At 44.0% G+C, this 23,768-nt stretch overlaps 1 protein-coding gene across 5 annotated transcripts in view; it reads left to right on the top strand.

Moving 5' to 3' along the window:
• ARHGEF10 (Rho guanine nucleotide exchange factor 10) overlaps positions 1-23,768 on the top strand; it is a 345,472-nt gene that overhangs the window by 263,565 nt on the left and 58,139 nt on the right. For all 5 annotated transcript variants that reach the window (XM_033938128.1, XM_033938130.1, XM_033938132.1 and 2 more), the window contains 2 exons: positions 3,645-3,868; positions 19,110-19,267. In XM_033938128.1, coding sequence (XP_033794019.1) covers positions 3,645-3,868; positions 19,110-19,267 — 382 coding nt within the window. The remainder of the gene's footprint in view (positions 1-3,644; positions 3,869-19,109; positions 19,268-23,768) is intronic.

The following is a 23,768-nucleotide window of genomic DNA, read 5'->3' as shown; positions in this document are numbered from 1 at the left end:
CTTACAGGTATGTAAAAGAGTGATTTATAAAGTTAGGTCAATGTGACAAGTAGATTGGGATTTATATAAATATAAGTAAAACGTATAGTGACTTAGTACCGCTTTAAAATTTCAGTTTTAATCAGGTTTTAATTAAAATTGTGTTTTAACAGGGACCCCTCCTGACAAAGGACCCGAAACTCGAGTCGGGGGGCCGGGCTTAATATCAACTAATTTTAGCAAGCACGATCGCAATGGCAAGCACAAGTAGCACAAAGCACTTTAAGGTTTTTGCACTTTAATCTCACCGCAGCTGGAGACCAAGGAGATAGTGGCCAAGCCCATTGAAGTTTCCTTCAAGATAAGTGAAATCTATCTCCTTACAAGCATACACAATAAGATCTATTGTATTGTACAAATGAAAGAGGCTGGCAAAGGGACAAAAGAAGTGATATGATGGTCCCAAATATACTCCAGTTCGGTGAGATCACTGAATTTATGGGTATTGGTCTGAACACTTCACAATTATTGTAATTATATTTAAATTATATTGAATTTATTTATAGAGCTGTGATAAATGTAAAAAGTGATTTAACAATCATCACAGAGTAATATTGTATATCTCTCCAGTGGTTAGTGTATTCAAAGTTAGGAGCTATTTATAGAATCATGCCTAGAAGCGCCTAAATCAAATTAAGCACCGGTAGGCGTCTCTAACTTAGGCACTGGTATATTAGACTGGAGTTTTCTTGGCCTATAATACTGGTGCCTAACTTTATCCACACCCAAACTCTGCCCCTTACAACACCTTAGTATAGCTGCCTACCTGAAAATTAATTGGTTTTAATTAGTTTTTAATGGCGCTATTCAGTTAACTTTATATATCTTCAAAACTTCCAAAGTATTAACCACTTTTTTCCAGAACCTCAGTGACAGTACTCAAGGCTCAAGCATTTCATTGCCTTAAGCTTTATATGGCCACTCGTCATCGGTCCTTATTTTTAGTAACTATTCAAACTTTTTCAAAACAAAAAGTTTTTTAAAATATTCTTAACTTATTTCTTTAGTAATTATTTAATAATTTACTTAGCTTAATGGTCACAAGGTCGGGGAACTTCAAGCCAACATGTTTTGCCCAAAGCTTTTTCAAGGCTCTTCCCCTGAAAATACACCACTATCTCATAGACGCAGACATTGTACATTTCATCCTCCAAGACCAAATACGTGTCCATTGAGATGCATTAATTTGATGCTTAATCTCAATACTCCAAATATCTCTAAGTCCAGTTTTTGGTTTCTTATTTAAATAGCCAGATAATTATTTATAACACTGTGCGGCCTGGTGTCCCAGGAAGTCTGCCTGAAAGCATAAGAAATCTAAACTAAATTGATTATTAAGAGATTTCCATTCAGGGAACCCTGCCTAAATAGCCTGCTTCAGTTGCAACCACTTATAACTTTGTTTTTTATCAAGGCCAAATTTAAGATGCAGCAGTTTACCATTAGATATAACATCATTTAAGGTTCGTATACCTGCTTTAATCCAGTCCTTCCAGACAATCTTAAAACCGCCTATTTAGATCTTGGAGTTTAGCCATATATTTTGATAAGTAGATTTTTGAATCGGAAGAGGTGTTAAATTATTAATAAATCATAAAGTTGTCCATGTGTCCATTAATATTCTATTATTTTTCTGTATTCTAGGCATTTTAATACTGAGAAGATGACGAATATATATATGAATGTCATAAGATATTATTTTCATGTGGTATATATTAGTTGTATATGAATTTGGGAGGGGTGGGGGTTAAATCTTCTTGGTGTATGATATTGAAGATTTTTCAAGTGATGTTGTATTATAATTGTTTGATATTTACTGTACACTCGATGTAAGTTATAGCAGTGTTTTTCAACCGCGTGCCGCGAGATGTTGCCTGGTGTGCCGTACGGTCAGGGCCGCCATCAGGGCAGTATCACCAGTCCTGCATTCAGGGGCCCGGAGATGACAGGGGGCCCGGGCTCCCCCAGGGTGCTAGGCCACAGTCTAGGGAGAGGGGCGGTCCGCCCCACATGGACAGGAGAGAGCTGGACGGGGGACCCGCGGAGTTCAATACATCTCGAGCCGCGAGGCTCGTCTTCTGTTCCTGCCTGCCCTGCAGCTAACATATAGCCAATCGCAAGCGTTCCCCGATGTCAGTGCTGACGTCGGAGGGAGGGCTTAAGCAAAGCCTGCCCTCCGACATCAGCGCTGACATCGGAGAATACTTCCGTTCGGCTATTTGTGCGCGGCAGGGCAGGCAGGAAGCAGAAGACAAGCCTCGCGGCTTGAGCTTCGTTTTGCTGAGAAAGTTGCAAAGATGGGCTGGGAGGCAAACACGGAACACAAAAGGGGGGAGGGAGTGCGTTTTGGACACAGAAGGCATGGACTTGGGAGAGAGGAAGGGAGGGAAAGAGATGCTGAGGTGGGGGAGGGAATGCGTTTTTGGACACAGAAGAAATGGACTTGGGAGAGAGGAAGGGAGGGAAAGAGATGCTGAGGTGGGGGAGGGAATGAGTGTTTGGACACAGAAGGCATGGACTTTGGAGAGAGGAAGGGAGGGAAAGAGATGGTTGTGTACACGGGGAATAGAAGAAAGGAGAATTTTTGGTCATAGGGAGGGAGTGAGGTACAGATAGTGGCATACCAGGGTGGGGGGGGCGGTCTGCCCCACCCCGGGTTTACGTCCCAAGGGGGTGCACAGCTGGCCACCCTCCAGTGTTGTCCCTAGGCCGGCAAACTGCGGCCTGAATTACTATATATAAAGTAATTCACTTGAGTGCCACCGCCACCATCGGGAACAGGCCGGCGCCAAGTTCTCCCTGCTTTTCCCTGTGGGGCCGGCCAACTCTCGCCACTCGCGTCAATTCTGACGTCGGAGAGGACGTTCTGGGCCAGCCAATCGCTGCCTGGCTGGCCTAGAACATCCTCTCCGACGTTAGAATTGACGACAGGTGGCGAGAGTTGGTCGGCCCCGCGGGGAAGAGAAGCAGGGAGAACTTGGCGCCGGCCTGTTCCCGATGGCGGCGATGGCACTCAAGTGAATTACTTTATATATAGTCAATATAGGCACAGAGTTAAATTTTTTAACATTTTCTAATGGTGGTGTGCCTCGTGATTTTTTTCATGAAACAAGTGTGCCTTTGCCCAAAAAAGGTTGAAAAACACTGAGTTATAGAATGAATAAAGAATTAAAAAAAAAAAATACACCACTATCTCACTGGACCATTTTCCCCAACCAAGATTGAATTATTTAAAAAAGAAAATTTAGATGACTATCAAAATTTGAAACCATTCCATCCCACCTGCTCACCTAAATTTCCAAAGTAATTAGATGCTTATCTGTAGGTGTCTGAAAATTACTTCACTGTGAGAATAAACACGACTGATACTTAAGAATGAACAGAGAGCACATCCATGATAATTGTTAGCAGAAGGGTGACCCAATGAGTTGAAGATTGCGCAGTGCATATGGCCAGTCCTGGGTGATTTTACCATCACATAGTTAGCATGAGGAAACAATTTTTGTGCTTAAAAAAAAAAGAGGGAGGTAATGTTCTAAATGATGCTCGTCTGCTGTAAGTTATGTTGTTAAATACAGTCATCCTTTCTTGCCTGTGTGTTTCAGATTGGCAGCTGTACTAATCAAATGGGTCAGATTGCCATTGTCTCACTTCAGAACTGCAGCCCCAAGGTCATTGAATGTTTCAATGTGGAGTCACGCATTCTTTGTATGGTGTACATCCCTGAAGATGAGAAGCAGAGAGAACTAAATGATGCCCCCGATTCAGAAAATGAAGCCCCAAAAGTGTCAGATATTCCCACAATATGCCTGGGAATGGAAGAAGGAAGGTAATGGTTTCATCATGGGGGTGGATTCATTAATAGCTCTCTTGCATTCCATTGCAAATAAACAGTACTGGAGATTGCTTGACAGACAGGAGAAATGAGATAAAGTTGAGAGGCTAGATTCTATTATTTTAGTATTGTATATTTGGTATACCACCACGTAGATATACAATATACTTATGCAAGTATGTAAGTATCACTTTCACCTGTTATTTGTGGTTTTAATCACGTCATCTTAATGATCCATGTGGTCATTCATAAGATATGCCGGGATAAGATAAATCTTGGCTTTTGAAAATTCTACTTCTAGTGACTGAGCCTTCTGAACAGAATTTTTCTGGCTATGAGAAGGTGGCATATGGACCATTTCAGAAGTGTGGTTTTTAGACTAGCCAGACAACATTGAAATTCACTTGTAGATAACTTTAGCTGGTTATGCTCAGTGGAAGACTTAACCAAACACTCAAGGCACTTTATAGAAGTGTTGAGTATTGGGTAGAGGTGGATGCTGAGTCCTGCCTGGGGGCTTTGGAGACAGCTGTGAAACTATGGATCCAGTAAGTTTCTTCAGAAAGAAGGTGTGAGCAGCAGATACAGTTCTCCACCCAACCAAGAAGGGAATGACATGCAACTTACAAGTTATTCTACATATTCACCCCTAAGTTCAACACACATGGCACATCGTGTCTGAAGTTTCTGTAACCCTTCCAAAAAAATACTCTAATGTCTTGTCACTGAAATACTGCTCCCTGCTGCAATCACCTCTGAATCACTCGAAAATTGTCGCCCTTTCAAACTCTTTTTAAGGTTTGGAAACAGAAAATAGTAGATAGAGAAAAACCTGGAGAATAGGGTCTATGCGCTGAAACCCCAAATACATCAAAACATCCATCGTTTTGCCAGCCTTGTGAGCAGGTACATTGTCTTGCAAAAAGAAAACTCCTTTCCACAACTTCCCTCTCCCTTTTTTCTTTCAAGGCCTCCTTTAATCGGCACAGCAAGTTACAGTAGTGTTTTGTATTAACTGTTTGGCCCCTTGGAAGATAGTCATTACAACATATTCCTGATTCCAAAACACTGTGGCCATGATCTTTCTTGCTGACTTTTGGGTTTTGAATTTCCTTGGCTTTGTAGAACCCGAGTGTCACCATCGCATGGACTGTTTTATCTCAGGATCATAGTGATGTAACCATGTTTCATCAACAGTAACTAGTCATTTCAAAATGTTGGCAGTAGCTCAATGAAGATGCTGTAAAATCAACTTGGAAAAGTGTCATTCAATGTCATTTCTCATCAATATTTGGGCACCCTCTTGGCTGACAACTTTTCCATACCCAGCTACTTGTAGGTCCTAATTTCAGCACCGAATCCCTACTGTCCTCCCTGATCTCAAGGGTTCAACAACTTCATTCTCGAAACAAGTTCGCCGTCCTCCTACAATTTGACCTTTCCGCTGCTTTCAACGTTGTCCACCATGATATTCTTGTTCACCAACTCTCTGAGATAGGCATCAACTCCACAGTCCTAGATTGGTTCTCTAAATTCCTCTGCTCTCGTTCTTACATTGTCAACATGAATGGCACCTCATCCTCCCCCTGGAAACCGAATTGTGGAGTCCCGCAAGGCTCTCCCCTATCTCCTATCCTTTTCAACATCTATATGTCTTCCCTAAAACTCCTCCACCTATCCCCCCTTGAAACAATTTACACTTATGCCGACGACATCCTCGTCCTCCTCGAGACCGATTCGAACCTCACCAAAGAGTGGTGTACCACAGGGGTCAGTGCTGGGACCGTTGCTGTTCAATATATACATTAATGACCTGGAAACGGGGACGAAGTGTGAAGTTATAAAATTCGCGGACGACACAAAACTCTCCAGTAGGGTCAGAACTGTTGAGGAATGCAAAGATCTACAAAGTGACCTGAACAAGCTGGGTGAGTGGGCAAAAAAGATGGCAGATGAGCTTCAATGTAGAGAAATGTAATGTCTTGCACATAGGGAAAGGGAACCCGATGTACAGCTATACGATGGGAGGGAGGGTATTGGGGGAAGGCAAACTTGAAAAAGACTTGGGGGTATTGGTGGATACAACGATGAAGCCAGTGGCACAATGTGCAGCGGCCTCAAAAAAGGCGAACAGAATGTTGGGCATTATCAAAAAAGGTATCACTACCAGAACGAAGGAAGTTATCCTGCCGCTGTATAGAGCAATGGTGCGCCCGCATCTGGAGTACTGCGTCCAATACTGGTTGCCGCACCTTAAGAAGAATATGGTGATGCTCAAGAGGGTCCAGAGAAGAGCAACAAAAATGATTAAGGGCATGGAAAACCTTGCATATACCGAAAGGCTGGAGAAGCTGGGGCTCTTTACCCTGGAAAAGCGAAGACTTAGAGGGGACATGATAGAGACCTATAAAATCCTGAAAGGTATAGAGAAGGTGGAGAGGGACAGATTCTTCAGGCTAGCGGGGACATCAAAAACAAGAGGGCATTCGGAAAAACTGAAAGGAGACAGATTCAAGACGAACGCTAGGAAGTACTTCTTCACTCAGAAGGTGGTGGACACCTGGAATGCGCTTCCAGGAGAGGTGATAGGACAGAGTACAATAATGGGTTTCAAAAAGGGCTTGGATGACTTCTTGAAGGAGAAAGGGATTACAGGGTATAGATAGAGGGGTACTATACAGGGTACTTCAGGATTAGGGCATAAACAATTCAGGTGGTGGGAACTTACAGGTCAAGGACCTGGAGGGCCGCCACGGGAGCAGGCTGCTGGGCACGATGGACCCCTGGTCTGACCCGGCAGAGGCAATACTTATGTTCTTATGTTATGTTCTTATAAAATGACAATTGTACAGAATGTTGTTTCTTTTTCTACTTTAAAAAAAAAATAAGTTCAATATAAAATCATAACTATTCGAGGCTTGTGCTGATGGGATCAGACGGTGTAGGGATGGGGTGTAGATGGGGACTGAACTTGCGGGGATGAGGCGGGGATCGAGCTCATGGGAATGTAGCAGAGACAGGGACAAATTTTTTTCCCTGTGCCATTCTCTAATTGAAATCACAGCCTCAGAGTGCTGAGGCAGCAGCTCTAACCACTAGGCCACTGATATCCTTTCTTCAGCCTTCTATGCTCATGCTACCACTCCTCCAAGTCCATTCAAATTGCTCCTAAATCATTCTGAATTTTAGTTAGCTGCAATTTATGCCCACAATTCTGGCTGGAATCTCAGCAAGAATTGCTTCATTAGTCAGGGACCCCTCCCCCACCCCTGCCACACCTGAGGCGAACTTAAAGCCACCACAGTTGCTGGCTGGTGAAGTCCTGGTACCATCTTGTGCAGCCATGCACTCTACCATGCTCTGTTGTCTGCATAATTTGCTCATTTTCACTGTACTTCCTACTGTTCGATCTGCCCTTTTCCCATTTGGTTGTCATCTTTTAGGGGAAATTTTAATCCTAACTACCACTGCTACTATTATCTTTCATTTTTATAGTGCTACTAATTGTACACAGTGCTGTAGACAAAATACGTAAAGAGACAGTCCTTGTTTGAACCTGTCTATAGAGCTGGAAGACCAGGAGCTCTGCTAGGCATGTCTACGCTTCAGGTTGCCATCATGTGACCCAACACGCTTTTTAATACATGAGCCTTTCTGGGTAGGTTGAGCTAATTGTAGCAATGTGTATAATCATTTGATATAAATTTCTTCTCGTTTGCTGGGCTCGCACTGTTGAACAATAGCAGCAAAAATTGAGCTAATGCTCTTTTTTCTTAAAAGAACTCATTCTTAAACTAGATGGAACATTATAAAAAAAAAAAAAAAGAAGCTGTCAGACTTGGATTAGTTCACCTCTAGGAGCCAAGCTTCTTTAAATTAAGTCACTGGAGTTTTAATTTGTAGATATATCTTTGTTTTCACACATTGCTTCATTCCACTCAGTTGGTGAACCTAAGGGTGGGGGGGGCCTCCATTGCTCAACAAAAGAATATTCTCCTTCAGTTACTTTGCTGCTCTTGATAAGGTGGGCAGCCTTTGACTTCAGGTATTAGTTTCCTTGCCAGTATTTTGCTAATAGAATTAGTAATGGCTGGGGGGTTTTCAGCACTGTAGCTAGCAATTATTCCTTAGTCTCCAGCAGTTTCCATGACAACACGCACAGAAATTCTCTGCGTATGTTCAGTAAGATCTCATAATTTGATGAGATTAGTTTCTACTGTCAGTCTCTCTCAACTCTTCTCTCTAATAAAGGCCGCAGGATAACTTTAGAATAGTGGTTCTCCACTGGAGTGTTGCGGGGTCTGGCAGCCTATTGTCCCTTGATTCTTTGCTGGAACCCTGCGGAATGAAATCAACTTCTCCACTTCTGCTTCCTCTGCTGAGTCATTGGAGCCAGGGCCGGTGCTAAATATGATGGGGTTCAGGGCCTACACGAGAGAGAGGGCTACAACGCTTGCTTGAAGGCTGCCCCTCTTGCAGGTTTAGGGCCACCTGTGACAGGGGGCCCCAAGGCATTTGCCCTGTTTGCTTACCCATAATGCCAGCTCAATTGGAGTAGACTCTTGTGGTCTCTTGCTGGCCATGCAAGATAACTGTGTTTCCTCCACTTGTGCTCAGGTCTAATGTGTGCATATACGACTCACATCATTCCTACTGTAGCCACCCACATCACATTTTCTGCTGTGCATGATCTACAAGAGGTTTTGCTGCAGATGAAGCTGCTCCTGCTGCTAATCATTCTCCTCTCTGCCTGCACGTGACCATATTTAAAATGTACAGGCAGGCCCAACTCTGTTGCTGATCTTGCAATGAAAGAATGTTTATTCTTCCAACAACAGGTAAAGGACCCATATGGGAGAGAAGTATTACTAGATCTGGTGCTTACAAATAGGGAGCATGTTCAGATATCATAACAAGGTAAAAATTAAAGAACCTCCCTCACCCCAAGGAGTCTAAAAAGCCATTTCTTCCCTGCTTCACCTATGAATCTGAGGGTCATTGAGCAGTGCGGTTCCTGAAGAAGGGGGTGTTCACCCCCGAAACGGAGCCCGTTGGACGAAGACTTTGTTTGCTGCTTGTTGATTAGTACCTCCACCACACACGGAGAAGCTAAGTTCTTTCAGACTGTGTTTTTTTGAGCTTGGTTAGATTTGGACACTTATTTTCCTGCTTGGCCCCCATCTTAGGGGAAAGAGATGAATTCTATCTTCACTTTGATAGTGTGTGTTTTTTTCATTTGAGTTTTTCACACATTGCACTTTATAGGCACTTGAAATATTATTCGGAGCAAGCCCGGGGATGTTTCGCAGTTAACACCTTTCTGGGTGTAAACCCGCGACAGCTTTTCCCTGGAGATTCCAGAGGTTGCTGTGTGACTGAGGGCTTGTCCGTTTAACACTTTAAAATCTTAAGTCATAGATTTTCTTTTTGAATTTTCTTAAGTCTGGAGTTGGACTTCATCTCTTTCCCCTAAACTTTTTAGACTCCTTGGGGTGAGGGAGGTTCTTTAATTTTTACCTTGTTTTTGTACCTCCTCGATTTAGGGTTCTACTTTTGTTCTGTCAGATATCATAACAGGCATTGATCCATTGATCACCTGATGTGGTTCAGTGTTAGAGAACAAGTGGCATAGTTCAATCATAGGCAATGGCCTAGACTTCAGAAGAACTAATTCTGTTAAGATAAGAAAGGGTCTCCAGTTGACCATCTCAGAATTCCATGAAATTGTATATATGAGTAGCCTAAGGTCTTAAACTAAGCTGTGCAAAATATTAGACTCAGATATGCATTTGTTTCTGAACTAGAGCATATGATGTGAGGGGTGCTCTTGTCATTCTGTACGCAACAGGAACCAAAGTGGCTACTTTCAGTATCTATAGTACATAAACCAAAACTGGTAGAAAGCTCAAATTTGGCTTATCTGTATAGTGTTTGACACTGAACTCGGATATACTGATGGAATTACTCAAATTAGATTACTTTTTTCATTATTGCCCAGGAAAATAGGCCAAAATATTCATCGCACTAAACGAGGCTCATACTTTGCTCATCAATAACTTTGAAAATATTTTTTATCAAATGCCTCATAACTTTACAAGTACATATGTTAAGAATACTGGTTTCTATGCAAATATAAATTATGAGCTGTCCAGTAAAAGTCCCTGCAAAAATATGGCATGGTAATAATACCCTCAAACTTGTGCTTTAATTTTGCATTGTTTGCAGGGCAAAATATCGCCATATGGACCAAGTTAGATTTTTTTTTTTTTCGTTTTATACCACAAGAAAGAGCATCTTTTCTTCTACAAAGATCAGCATCTTGCTCCCAGATCTTCTATGGCCTTTAAAACTGTTTGAAACACAAGCATGTTCCATAGTGTATTGCACAATGTGAATATATATTGGATTACTATTACAAGTTCTCATCCTTGCGCTGGTTCATGGTGGCTTTGCCAGTTCAGTGAACTGGTAAACCCATTGCCCATGGGTCATGCCCAATAACCAAGCAAAACAAGCCACAGGTCATGGATCAATATTCACCAAATGAATGGAAGGTGAATTGAATCATCATCTCTCCTAAAGATTCTTTAATGTGGTTTCCTAAGCCCAGTGGTTCATGCCATTGGTTCCCAAGCCAGTAAATGTGTATGGTGATCTGGTGCGGGGCCTTGAACATTTGTGCATGCTCAAGGCCTGCCGACTTCTCTGAGAATCTCAGAGGGGGTGGAAGCCGACAGGCCTTCAGCATGTGCCGATGCTCAAGGCCCCGCGACGCTGTGGGGGATTGTATGAAGGGCAATAGCTCAGAGGAGGGAGTCATGCATGGAGATCAGCAGCTCTGGAGAGGGGGCCTGTAATTTGGATAGTAGCTCCAGGGAGGTGGTATGCATTGTGGACAGTAGCTCGGGGGGCGGGCCTTTATGCAGGATAGTGATGCCAGAGTTCAGCAGGGAGCAATAGGACAAGATAGCAACTTTGGAGTTCAGCGGGGAGCAGTAATCAGGTGGTGGCTCGAATATAGACAGAGACACCCCCTTCTTTGGTCCAGGTTTTGGCCCAAAATCTCTGTTTATATACGGTATGTACTGTTGATACTGAAAGTAGTCACTTTGGTTCTGGTCGTGCACTGACTGTGACAAGAGTACCCCTCCCATCAGATACTCTAGTTCAAGAACACATGCATATCTGAGTCTAATATTTTGTACAGCTTAGTTTGAGACCTTAGGCTACTCATATATAAAATTTCATGGAATTCTGAGATGGTCGGTTGGGAACATGTTTCAGAATTGTACCACTTGATATGGAATGACCTGAAACTTAATTGCTCTGTAAGAGTACAAAATAAAAAGGAGATATTGTAAGAACAATTAAACTTTTTTTTTTTTTTTTTAGGAAAGTGAAAAGAAAAGGCCAATATTGTTTTTTGAAGAAGTAGTCTTATTTTAGTTTTATTAAAACTTGATATAAAAGTGCACGTCGAATAAGCGCACATTCCGGTTATCCGCACCTGACCACCACGGTCCCATTTTTTTTTTTTTTTTAACGTCAAAGTCAATGGACATAAACTCCGGATATTTGCAATTCTGATAAGCACACAATCCGCTTAAGCGCACTGATGTCATAGGTCCCACCTGTATTCTTTCACGTAGCATTCACTCAAGTTAAAAGCAATCATGTAGATGAGCCACGTGTTTCGGAACAGCAGTCTAGGCCTGGCCATGTGTTTGAACTTTCGGAACTGCACCATGGCATCGCGTGGACAAAAATAATTGTCTTTGGCTGAACATGTCCACCATGCTGATGTCAGGCACCACTTAGGTGTTATTACAGTATACTTGTACATAAATGGGAAAGGCCTGTCCCCTTAGAGTGGTGTACTCCATCCAAATCCTTCTGCAGTTGCTCACACAGATTAACTACAGTATGGTCTCCCAATTAAAGCGATAGAGACCTATACACTGCTTTCAGACGTAGCGAAGCTGTTGGCTTCAAGGTGCCTGCCTGTTGAATATGAAAGCAACAGAAACCAAGGGATAATCGCCAACTTCAAACGTCATTACAGGTCACTCGTCCTAAGATATGTGATGGTAGTGATGGATGCAAGTACGGAATACTGCCCCCGATCTGCTGATCTCGCGAGAAAAATGACGGTGCTCAACTCTCTTCACATGGTACTCCGGTATGCGAGCGCTCCATTTAAGCGCACATGGCAAACTGGTTTGAAGGGCTTGCACTTAAGCGGAGTTGACTGTACTGCTTGTTCTTACGGCAGTTCCAAGCAGTTTACATAACTAAAATACATAGAAAAGAACTCTAACAACAATAGGACAGACCTAAATTAAGAATCAGCCAAACACTTTCTAGTCCATTTATTAAGGTGCGGTAGCCGATTTAGCATGTGTAAAAATTAGCACAGACTAAATGCTAACGCGTCCATATGATATAATGGACATGTTAGCATGCGATAGCATTTAATGCGCGCTAAATTGGCTACCGCACTTTAGTAAAAGGTCCCCTTATTCATACATAAATAATTTTCTATAATCATCCTATTAAATATCATCTATCTGATGTCAGCTTTTACAGAATCCCAATGAAGAAAGAGCCTATTTTTCATAATTCAATATATATGAATTATTTCTGCCACAACAGAATCTCCTCCAAATACCTCTTGAAATAAAAAAAATATTTTAGCATGGTTTTAAAAGCCTTAAAATTCTCCTCCAGTCTCAATTCCCGTGGTAGTTGATTCTATAATCTTGGTGCCATTAAATAAAAAGCTTAATTTCTGGTCGATTCCCATTTTGCCCTTTTTACTGAAGGGAGAACTATTCTGTTATCTTGGAATGATCTAAGAGTTCTAATTGGTGTGTAAGTTCATTAGGATTTTATATATCGCTTATCAAGGTTATCTAAGCGGTTTTTATAATCAGGTACTCAAGCATTTGCAGTATATGCAGATATGCAGATAAATAAATAGTATATGCAGATAAATAATTTGGTAGTTATAAAAAGAAAGCTCTATGAGTTATATTGAATTAGTAACCAATGATATTGTAAAAACAGAGGTAACTCTTATCATTCTTCTTTTGATATCCAAGTAATGTAATTGCAATATTTTGAATTGTTTGTAGTCTTTTATGACCAGGGGCTCCTTTTACTAAGGTGTGCTAGGGCTTTAACGCACGGAATAGCGCGCACTAGACCTTAATGCCAGCATTGAGCTGGCGTGCGTTCTAGAAGCGTAGCGCGCGGTGTAGGGTGCAGTAATGTCCCATGTGTGCTAAAAACGCCAGCGCACCTTAGTAAAAGGAGCCCTAGATTTTTTTAAAACCCTTGTATAGAATATTGTAATAATCCAATTTATAGATTGCAAATGCATGATTAAGCGTATACAAATTATGTTCCTCAAATAGGCCTAGCCATTTAGAAATTTTAGCCTGTAAAATTAGTAATATGGAATTAGAAGACTCTCTTCTGTATACTATATTATGTTCTGCTGAAAAGTTGGCCAAAAGCCAGAGAGGATTTTTGCAAATTTGTTTTACATAACTCAATTACTTATTCTTATAACATTATTATAGGAGACATAAACTTACATATAGATGAAGAGAATAATGTAGATGCTAAGGATTTTAAAAACTTTTTATCATTACTCAACTGTAGTCTTCCTCCATCCACACACAAACATGAAAAAGGCCATCATTTAGATATGGTAGCTATGTCCACGAAGGTGATCTTAGATCCTTCTATCTCCTTATGTGATGGTACTTGGTTTCATGATATTTGGTCTGATCATTTACTTATTTATTTTAATCTAGTTTGGAATCATTTAAATTTTAAAAATCACCCAAGGATAAAAGATAATCTTAGAAGGGGTCATATCGCAGTGTTCCCGCTAAGCTGCGCTGGCGTGCGCTGGCGCACAAAATATTAGGTCGCAGCGCACAAGTTTCTCGTCACAGCGCAGGACCGGCAAGATTGACTCATTTGAACTTCTGCAAGATCAGCATCGGAAGCGTGCGCTGGGCCGGAGAGATCTTGGGGAGCCTCCGACAGTGGCTTTCTCCCCTCTCTGCAGCTCTCCTTTACTTCCCAGCGCAGCGATTCACGAAGGCAGCCTCGGGGCTTTTGCTGAGTCGCGGCTGCCTCTGATGATGCAACTTCCTCTTTCCTCAGAGGCGGCGCGACACAACAAAGGACCCGAGGCTGCCTTCGTGAATCGCTGCGCTGGGAAGTAAGAAGAGCTGCTGGGAGGGGAGAAAACCACTATCAGTCTGGGAAGCTGCTGGGCAGGGGAAAAAAGGGACAGCTGCTACTGGAAAGGGAGAAGGAGAGATGCTTCTGGGAGGGGAGGAGGGAAAGGAATCTGGGAAGCTGCTGGGCCAGGAAAAAAAAGGGACAGCTGCTACTGGAGAGGGAGAAGGAGAAGGAGAGATGCATCTGGGAGGGGAGGAGGGAAAGGAATCTGGGAAGCTGCTGGGCCAGGAAAAAAAAGGACAGCTGCTACTGGAGAGGGAGAAGAAGGAGAGATGCTTCTGGGAGGGGAGGTGGGAAAGGAATCTGGGAAGCTGCTGGGCTAGGAAAAAAAGGGACAGCTGCTACTGGAGAGGGAGAAGGAGACGGAGAGATGCTTCTGGGAGGGGAGGAGGGAAAGGAATCTGGGAAGCTGCTGGGCCAGGAAAAAAAAAGGACAGCTGCTACTGGAGAGGGAGAAGAAGGAGAGATGCTTCTGGGAGGGGAGGAGGGAAAGGAATCTGGGAAGCTGCTGGGCAAGGAAAAAAAGGGACAGCTGCTACTGGATAAGGAGAAGAAGGAGAGATGCTTCTGGGAGGGGAGGAGGGAAAGGAATCTGGGAAGCTGCTGGGCTAGGAAAAAAAGGGACAGCTGCTACTGGAGAGGGAGAAGGAGACGGAGAGATGCTTCTGGGAGGGGAGGAGGGAAAGGAATCTGGGAAGCTGCTGGGCAAGGAAAAAAAAAGGGACAGCTGCTACTGGAGAGGGAGACGGAGAGATGCTGCTGGGAGGGGAGGAATGGAAGAGAGTTACTGCTGGACAGGAGGCTGGGAGAAAGAAAGAAAGGGGGCAGGCAGGGAAACAGAAGGAAAGAAGAGAAACAGAAAAAAAGAAAGAAAGGTCAGGGAGAGAGGAAGAAAAAGTTGGGGGAGGGAATGAGGTGTGGAGGAGAGAAAGCATACAGGCTGATAGAAGGGAAGAAAGATTGGATGCACAGTCAGAAGAAGAAAGTGCAACCAGAAATCACCAGACAAGGTAGGAAAAATGATTTTATTTTAAATTTAGCAAAGTGGAGGCAGTATTACCACAGTTTTTAAAGGAATTTGCCCAAATAACTTAATAGTTAACTGGGTAAATTCCCAGCGATGAAAACTTCCCTTCACTTACTATGCACAGTTCTGAATTTATATCTGCTGTCTATATTTTACAATATGGTCCCCTTTTACTAAACCACAATAGTGGTTTTTAGCGCAGGGAGCCTATGAGCGTCAAGAGCAGTGCTGGGCATTCAGCGCAGCTCCCTGCGCTAAAAACTGCTATTGTGGTTTAATAAAAAGGATGGAGGGTATATTTGTCTATTTTTGTATGCTATAAAAACCAAATACAGAGAGAGACTGAGAGCTGTTGACGAAGAGCTACGTGTGTGTCTTTCTTCCATTCCAGCCAGAATATCAGCTTTGTGTTCAGCCAAACAGGCCCAGGTTTCGCACTGAATAAAGTATTTTATAATTTTTATAATTTTTATTTCATAATAAAGTAATTATAAAATTCCTTTGAATACCTCGTCCTCATGTATCAGCAACTTAGACAACATATTTATTTGGCTCATAACTTGCTGGCGCCCGATATTTTTAGCTCACAGTGAAAAAAGTTTGCTCACAACACCCGCCCGCTTAGAGGGAACACTGATATCAATTCAGAGGAATATTGGTCACAATACAAATTGTTAGTAGAGGTAGGCGAAGGGATTGATTTTTGGGATCATTGGATGAAAACATTGCCCCTAAACGAAATAGTAAAAGTTGTTCAAATAAATATAATAAATGGTTTGATAATGAACTTTTAAAAATGAGCGTTGGGAGCAGCGCGGGCCATTCAGTGCGGCTCTGGTGATTTCATGAGTCTTTGGTTGCACTTCCTTCTGACTGTGCATTCAATCTTTCTTTCTTTCTTTCTTTCTTCCTCCTGCATGCTTCTTCTCCTCCAGACCTCATCCCAACCAACATCTCTCTCTGTCCCTCCATGAATCCAACTTTTTCTTCCTCTCTCCCTGCCCCCTCCCCTTTCTCTCTCTCTCTCTCTCTTTCTGTCCCCTTCTTTCTCTCTTGTCTCTCTCCAGAGAAGGCAGCACTGTTAGTTGGTCAATGGAGGAACAACAGCTTGTTTAGTTCCAGGAAGCATGAAGCTCTGTGTCTTTCTCTCTCTCTCTGCTCCCCCCCCAAGCCGCCACCGACAACGATTTCTCCCTGCTTCTCTGACGTGCAAAAGTCAGGCCCGTGCAGGCATTACACAAGCGTTCCTCCTCCCCATCCCCAACGTCAAAATTGTGTAATGGAGAGGAAATACAGGAAACAGGTTGGGTTGGAGGAGAGGGAAAAAGCCTGAGAGAGAAGATTCTGCCATTTAAATTCTTGCAGTTTGAAACAATAATCCCTCCTTTTACAAAGCCGTGCAACAGTGGTGCTGAAGCCCATTGATTCCTAATGGGCTTTGGTTCAATTACCGCAGGCCAGTGTGGTAATCAGCTTAGTAAAAGAGGGCCTAAGTGTTTTAAACTTTCATATATTTCTTCTGTCGTGGTGTGCTGTCATTTCCAGTCCACAGCTGGTGAAATAATTGAAGCTGAAAATTGGATAGCTCAGCAAAGACAATGATATGAAACTAATCTCAAAATTAGCTCTCTCTTCCCCCTTCAGTTTGTTCAGAATACTGTTGTGGGCCTCGTATTCTGCCAGGGTTGTTATGCCCACATTATCCCTATCCTCAAGTCGCTTCATTGGCTCCCTGTCCGCTTCCGCGTACAGTTCAAACTCCTCTTACTGACCTATAAGTGTATTCACTCTGCAGCTCCTCTTCTCTCTCCTCTCTCCTCTCATCTCTCCCTATACCTCACCCCGGAAACTCCATTGTTCAGGTAAGTCTCTCTTGTCTAGCCTTTTCCTCTACTGCCAACTTCTGACTCCGCCCCTTCTGTCTTGCTGCATCGTATGCCTGGAAAAACCTGCCTGAATCAGTACACCAGGCTCTGTCTCTGGCAGTATTCAAATCCAAACTCAAAGCTCACTTTTTCAAAGCTGCATTTAGGTCCTAACACTTCCAATTTGTAATACATTATATCTATACTCATTCCCTCTGTAGCCCCTACCCTCTCTACCTCTTAATCTCTTTGTATTTCCCTTCATGAGCAGCATATATTGATCCACCCTGTGTCCTTGTGTCTGTCATAATTAGATGGTAAGCTCTTTCAAGCAGGAACCATCTCTTGCGTGTTTAATGTACAGTGCTGCATGCATCTGGTAGCGCTATAGAAATAATAAATAGTAGTAGTGGAAAGAAAGATGAAAGTTTTGGAATGGTAAGAAAGAGTGAAAAAAAAAAAGTTACCAAAGCAAGAATAGAGAGACTCTTAGCTGGCTTCAGGAAATTTTTGAAATCTGTTGCAAAGTAATGACTGGAAGGATGTCCAAATTTTGCACTAATTAAATAATAACTATAGTGGTCAAACAAACATATCTACATATATTTCCAAAAAAAGATTATGCTCATAGTGATGAATGGAATATCTACTCAAAGGGGTAGGAAAAGCCTCAGAAAAGGAGCCATACACTATGTAGTTCAGTGGTCTCAAACTTGTGGCCTGCCAGGTACTATTTATCATAATCACAAAAGTAAAATAAAAGTTTCTTGATCATATGTCTCTTTAGCTATAAATTATAATATTATTTTAAGACTTGGCCAAAAGGAAAAATTTATAAACTATAAAGAGTTTTACCTCATGCAAAATTGTCATTTCTTTAATAAGACAAACTATTTTTTCTGAGGCCCTCCAAGTACCTACAAATCCAAAATGTGGCCCTGCAAAGGGTTTGAGTGTGAGACCACTGATGTAGTTGAACCAATTTTGCTGCTGTTAGAATTACTGGCATACAAACCACCCCCTCAAAGCTTAAACTACTTTCAGTAAAAGCACAATCATTATTCAAAAACTGTTTTTCTTTGTTTTTTTTCTTACTTTTACTTTTCTTATATCTTCTTTATATATATGTATACCCCCTGTTCTCAAGATTTTTCAATTAAATAATCATTTCAGCAGTCAATATGATGTCCACAAAATCACATTTGTGCTAGTAGCTTATAATCCAGTTAAACACTTGAAAGAATTTCTTTGTGTACTTGTCTAAAGCTGAATCATGCACTTCACTGACACTACCTCGATGCTCCCTTCAGAAGCTTGTCATTATTTTCTCATCTTTTGAATAATAATTATGCTTTTACTGAAAGTAGTTTAAGCTTGGAGGGGAAGGTTTTAATGCCTGTGATTATAACAGGAACAAAATTGGTTCGTTTTCTGAGGCTTTTCCTACCCTTTTGAGTAAATATTCCACTGATCAGTATGAGTGGGATCCTTTTTTGAAAATATGTGTAGACAAATTTTGCACCTGCCACAATCACTTTTTGATTCTATTTTTTAAAAAACTGTATATAAATAGTAATTGTTCATTAAAACTGGCAGAAATATATTGTTTGACTTTGGGCCTCTTCTATCAAACTGCGCTCTGAGCATCGGGAGTAGCGCGAGCCGTTCAGCGCGGCTCTCTGTGCTAAAAACTGCGAAATCAGTTTGATAGAAGAGGCCCTTTGTGTCATTTAAGGTAGGGTTTTTGGGGGGTTTTTTTTAACTGCATTGTATTTAAAAATCAAAGTTAGACTTCCCAGGTGAAAGAAAACTTTGTTGTAATTGTTGACATTGTGTACAGGGAGTTTTTCATTCCCCCTTTTACTAGTTGAAAAATTAATATTTTTGCCATTTTTTATTTTTTTAATCAAAGCAGGTTTGTTTTAAATGAAGGGCTATAAATGAAGATTTTTTTAATGTTTTAAAATATATCGGTACAAGCTGAATATCTTAAATAAATATATCCACACAAAAATATTCATCTAGCAATCAACCTCAATCTTTTCATATTGTACTTCACTATGCTTCTTTTTTTTTCTTGTAGCATTTCTGTTTACAAAAGTTGCCAAGGTTCAAAGAAGGTACGAGTGCAACACTTCTTCACGCCTGAAAAATCAACAGTCATGAGCTTGGCCTACAGAGCCCGATGCCTGTATGCTGGACTTGTTAATGGAAATATGGTCATCTACACAAAAACGGAAGGTAATTATACTAACATAGTAAATGATGGCAGATAAAGACCTCAAGGGTCCATCCAGTCTGCCCAGCAGTCACACTCATGATTAAACCAACAGTGAATGTTATAAAATACTTGATCATTATCTTTCTTTGGCATTTCTGGGACATAGGCCTTAGAAATCTGCCTGGCACTGCCCTCTTAGATTCCAGTTCCTAGAGTTGCCGTTGAAGTTCACTCCAGCCTATCCAAACTATCTTGTCATTTGTGGGACATAGAATGTAAGTCTGCCCAGCACTAGCCTCATGTTCCAAATTACTGGAGCTTTAGTCAAAACTCTCTTCAGCCCGTCCTATACTGGATGGCCATTAATGGGACACAGACCATACAAGTCTGCCGGCTTTAGTCACCATCTAAGTACCACGCAACACATCAAACATACATGAAACCATTTAAGTTTTGTTGTTTATATAATTCATTTTCTAATTAGGGATCTGTGTTCATCCACAGCGACTGAAATCCTCACTGCTCAGATTCAACACCAGGATGGCAATAGGGCTTTCAAAATCATTAATGTCAAAGCATCCAACAACTGTATATCTGGCTTCAGCTCATTTCATTGCCTCCTTATGTGGTGTAACTTGTCTATTTACTTCTGTATTATAAATCCAGAAATAAAAACTAGTTGACAGCATAAATTCTTTTTACTTATCGTTTTAATGCTGTGTCTCTAGCATCCAAAAACAGCAGCGACGGCAGCGCTCTGAACGGGCTGCTTCAGTCTTCCCCACTGGGGCCGAGCCTTCCCTCTGCAGCATCTTTCTATCCCTCCCTCCCATCCCCCTACGCAGAAAAACCCCCACTGACCCTCCCACTGTGATGCGGCAGAGAGAAAGCCCCAGCGTGAAAGACCAAGAAGCAGCCTGTTCAGAGCTCTGCCGCCGCCGCTGCTTTAGGAGGCCTCAGAGCGGTGTCAGGCCTCACCGCTGAATTGATGAGTCCAGTTTTTCGGTGAATCGGGCAGCACTAGTGTCAGGGATGGAATCGGGGAGTGTCAGGGACATTCGGGGGGGTGCTTAACTAGGGCTTAATTAACTAGGGCTTATTTTTGGGGTAGGGCTTATATTAGGAGCATCTTTAAAAATCATATTAGGGCTTATTTTCGGAACTAGTCTTATTTTCGGGAAAACAGGGTATTATTTAAACGTTTCTATTATATCTCCCCTCTCCCTCCTTCTTTTCCAAGGTATACATATTGAGATCTTTAAGTCTGACCCATATGCCTTATGACAAAGACGACACATTATTTTAGCTGTCTGTGTCTTCCTCTGCACTGACTCCATCCTTTTTATATCTTTCTGAAGTTTAATGTAGTTTAATGTAGAGAAATGTAAAGTCTTGCATGTAGGAAACAGAAACCCGAAGTACAGCTATACGATGGGAGGGCAGGTAATGGTGAAAGTACCCAAGAACAGGACTTGGGGTAATAGTGGACAACACAATGAAGCCGTTGGCACAGTGTGCTGTGGTCTCTAAGAAGGCAAATAGAATGCTGGGTACTATCAAGAAAGGTATTACAACCAGAACGAAAGAAGTTATCCTGCCGTTGTATCGGGCGATGGTGGGCCCGCTTCTGGAGTACTATATTCAATATTGGTCGCCGTACCTTAAGAAAGATATGGCGATACTCGAGAGGGTTCAGAAAAGAGCGACATGATTGAGAAAAGGTATGGAAAACCTTTCTTATCCCAGGACAAGCAGGCATGATATTCTCACATGTGGGTGACGTCATCTACGGAGCCCCGATGCGGAAGCATTTTCAAGCAAACTTGATTGAAGATTTAAGTTTGCTCTGCTGCTCCACGCATGCGTGCCTTCCTGCTCCACTAGGGGGTGCATCCCCTCGTGGTCTCCAGTTCAAAATTTTCCGCGAGCCTAGAAGCCGTGTTTCTCAGGCTCTGCCCCAACTGCCTTCTAGCACCGCGATTTTTTCTTGTTTTTTCTCTATTAAGTCGCTGTGCGCGAATTCTTTACTTCTTTACTTGATTCCTGCTTCGTTTTCGACGACCCGGAGGCTTCCGGGTCCCCGTGGCCGCGTGGCTAATCGAGCCGCGGCTACTTTCGATTTAATGTCCCGGCCTTTGACCGGCTTTAAAAAGTGCACCCGGTGCGAGCGGCTTCTTTCTCTCACAGATCCGCATCGCCGGTGCATCCTCTGTCTGGGGGCGGCTCATCCAACCGACTCCTGCCCCCAGTGCGCTAATTTCCAAAACCGGGCACTCCGCCGAAGAAAAGCCCGCATGGCGGACCTCTTCACTCCGGACCAACCCTCCACCTCGGCCTCGAGGTCGGCCCCGGCCCCAGCCTTGACCTCGGCCCCTGATACCTCGGCATCGCCTCAAGACTCGACCCCGAAGTCCTCGGGACAACAGAAAGCCTCGGCCCCGGGTAAGTCCCCTCTTCCCTCTTCAGGTTCTGTAACAGCGAAGAAGCCAGCCTCGGGGACAACGTTGACGCATGGCGGAAGCCCCATGCTTACAGCCCCGACTAAGCCCTCCAAGCCTTCGGGCCGTGCCTCCACCACACGGGAATACTCTGATACGAGGTCGCCCCAGGTGGAGTGCACCGAGGCAATGGACATGCCTTCGATGCTGTCCGTGCCCGTCTTCCAGGACCTACTCCGAGCGATGATCACGTCGGAGCTATCCACTGCAATGGCCCAGTTTCAATCGGCCTCGACCTCGAATGTGCCAGACCAGCCTGAGCCTCGCACCGAACAACCTCGAGGAAAGGTGCGCAATCCTCGCCGCTTCCCATCCTCCTCGGACTCCTCGCCGAGGCACCCGAGACGTTCCCGCTCCGCAGACCGCCGAGGGGCAAAACGTCGGGCTAAAACGACAGAAACCTCGAACCGCCGTACCTCCAAGAAGGCCCGAGGTTCACCAACCCTACGAGGCCGTTCTCCCACACCTCGTACGGGACCACTAAGGGTGGCTGAGTTATCACTCTCCAACCCGCGCATCCTCCGAACTCCCCCTCAGACGTATTCTCCGAGGGAGTCCAGATCGAGGTCACCGATCCGACATCGATCGGTACCCCTAACTCCGGCATCGTCTCCGAGGGGCCCCTCGAGACGCCGAAGATCGACAACCCCGGAACACTCTCACAGTGCTTCCCCAGTCTCGGAGTATGGATCAGAGCATGAACCTCGATACTCGAGGGAAGCCTCCCTATCCTTCTCCACCCGACGAAGGTCTCGTTCCCCGACCCCGCACGGGGCCCCGGGGACATCTCGCCCATCCTTCACTCGCTTTGTCCAAGACATGGGCCACGCATTGGACTTAGACCTCCAGTCCGACTCCAGATACTCTAAGGAGTACCTGGCGGAGCTGGATATGCCATCACTGCCCAGAGAGTCCCTTCGCTTACCACCTAACCCGGTACTCCAACAGGCCTTCTTCAGGAACCTGGAGACCCCCTACATGGTCACGGCCGTACCCTCCAAAATGGAGGCCAAGTACCGCACAGTACCTTACCCGGGATTCGAGCAACCATAGCTCTCCCACCAATCGCTGCTAGTAGAATCCTCCTTGAAAAAGGCTCACCCGTCCCGGGTCTCAGCAGCGGTCCCCCCAGGCCGAGAAGGCCGAACTCTGGACAAGTTCGGCAGGAGACTATACCAAAACGCAATGATGGCCTCTAGGGTGCAAAGCTACACTTTCACCTTCACATCCTACCTCAAACACCTCATTGGACTATTGAGAGCCTTTGAGACTGACCTACCGGCCTCCCGGCAAGGAACGTTCGGCCTGCTTTTAGAGTCCCTCTCCAACCTGCGCCTTCATCTATTCCACGCGGCCTACGATGGCTTCGAACTCTCCTCCAGAGAAGCAGCCTTCGCTATCGCCATGCGCCGACTAGCTTGGCTGCGCCTGGTCGACATGGACCCCCAACTTACAGGACCGGTTGGCTAACCTCCCCTGCGTGGGAAAGGAATTGTTCGATGACACTATCGAGGCGGCTACAAAACGCCTCTCCGAACATGAACGCTCGTTTGCCTCCCTTGTCCGGCAAAAGCCCAAACCGCCAGCGGCCAGGCCGTATAGGGCCCCTCCGCGCCGCTACCCACAAAAGTCCACCCCTGCTTTCTCGCGGCCCCCACCCAGGCGTCCGCAAGCCCACCACAGGGCCATGCCCAAGTCCCAACCGCCTGCGACCACCAAACCATCCCCGTCCTTTTGACGGGGCATGCGGAAGGGGGCGGGCCCCCTCCGCCATAGTCCCAGGCCTCCTTCCCATCGGGGGTCAACTCAAAGCCTTTTACCCTCGCTGGGAACAAGTCACGTCGGACGCATGGGTCCTTGGCGTGATCTCATCAGGGTACTCTCTCAACTTTCGGGCCATTCCCCCGGACAACCCCCCAAGGAATTGCCCTCCCAACCGAACTCAGCTATCCCTACTCCTCTCCGAAGCTCGAGACCTGCTTCGCCTGAGAGCAGTGGAGAAGGTTCCCCCCGACCAACGGGG

Source organism: Geotrypetes seraphini, chromosome 3 (assembly GCF_902459505.1).
Source record: "Geotrypetes seraphini chromosome 3, aGeoSer1.1, whole genome shotgun sequence".
NCBI classification, from domain to species: Eukaryota; Metazoa; Chordata; class Amphibia; order Gymnophiona; family Dermophiidae; genus Geotrypetes; species Geotrypetes seraphini.
Note: the sequence above shows the minus strand (reverse complement) of the source record. Positions and strands in the feature narration are given on the sequence as shown.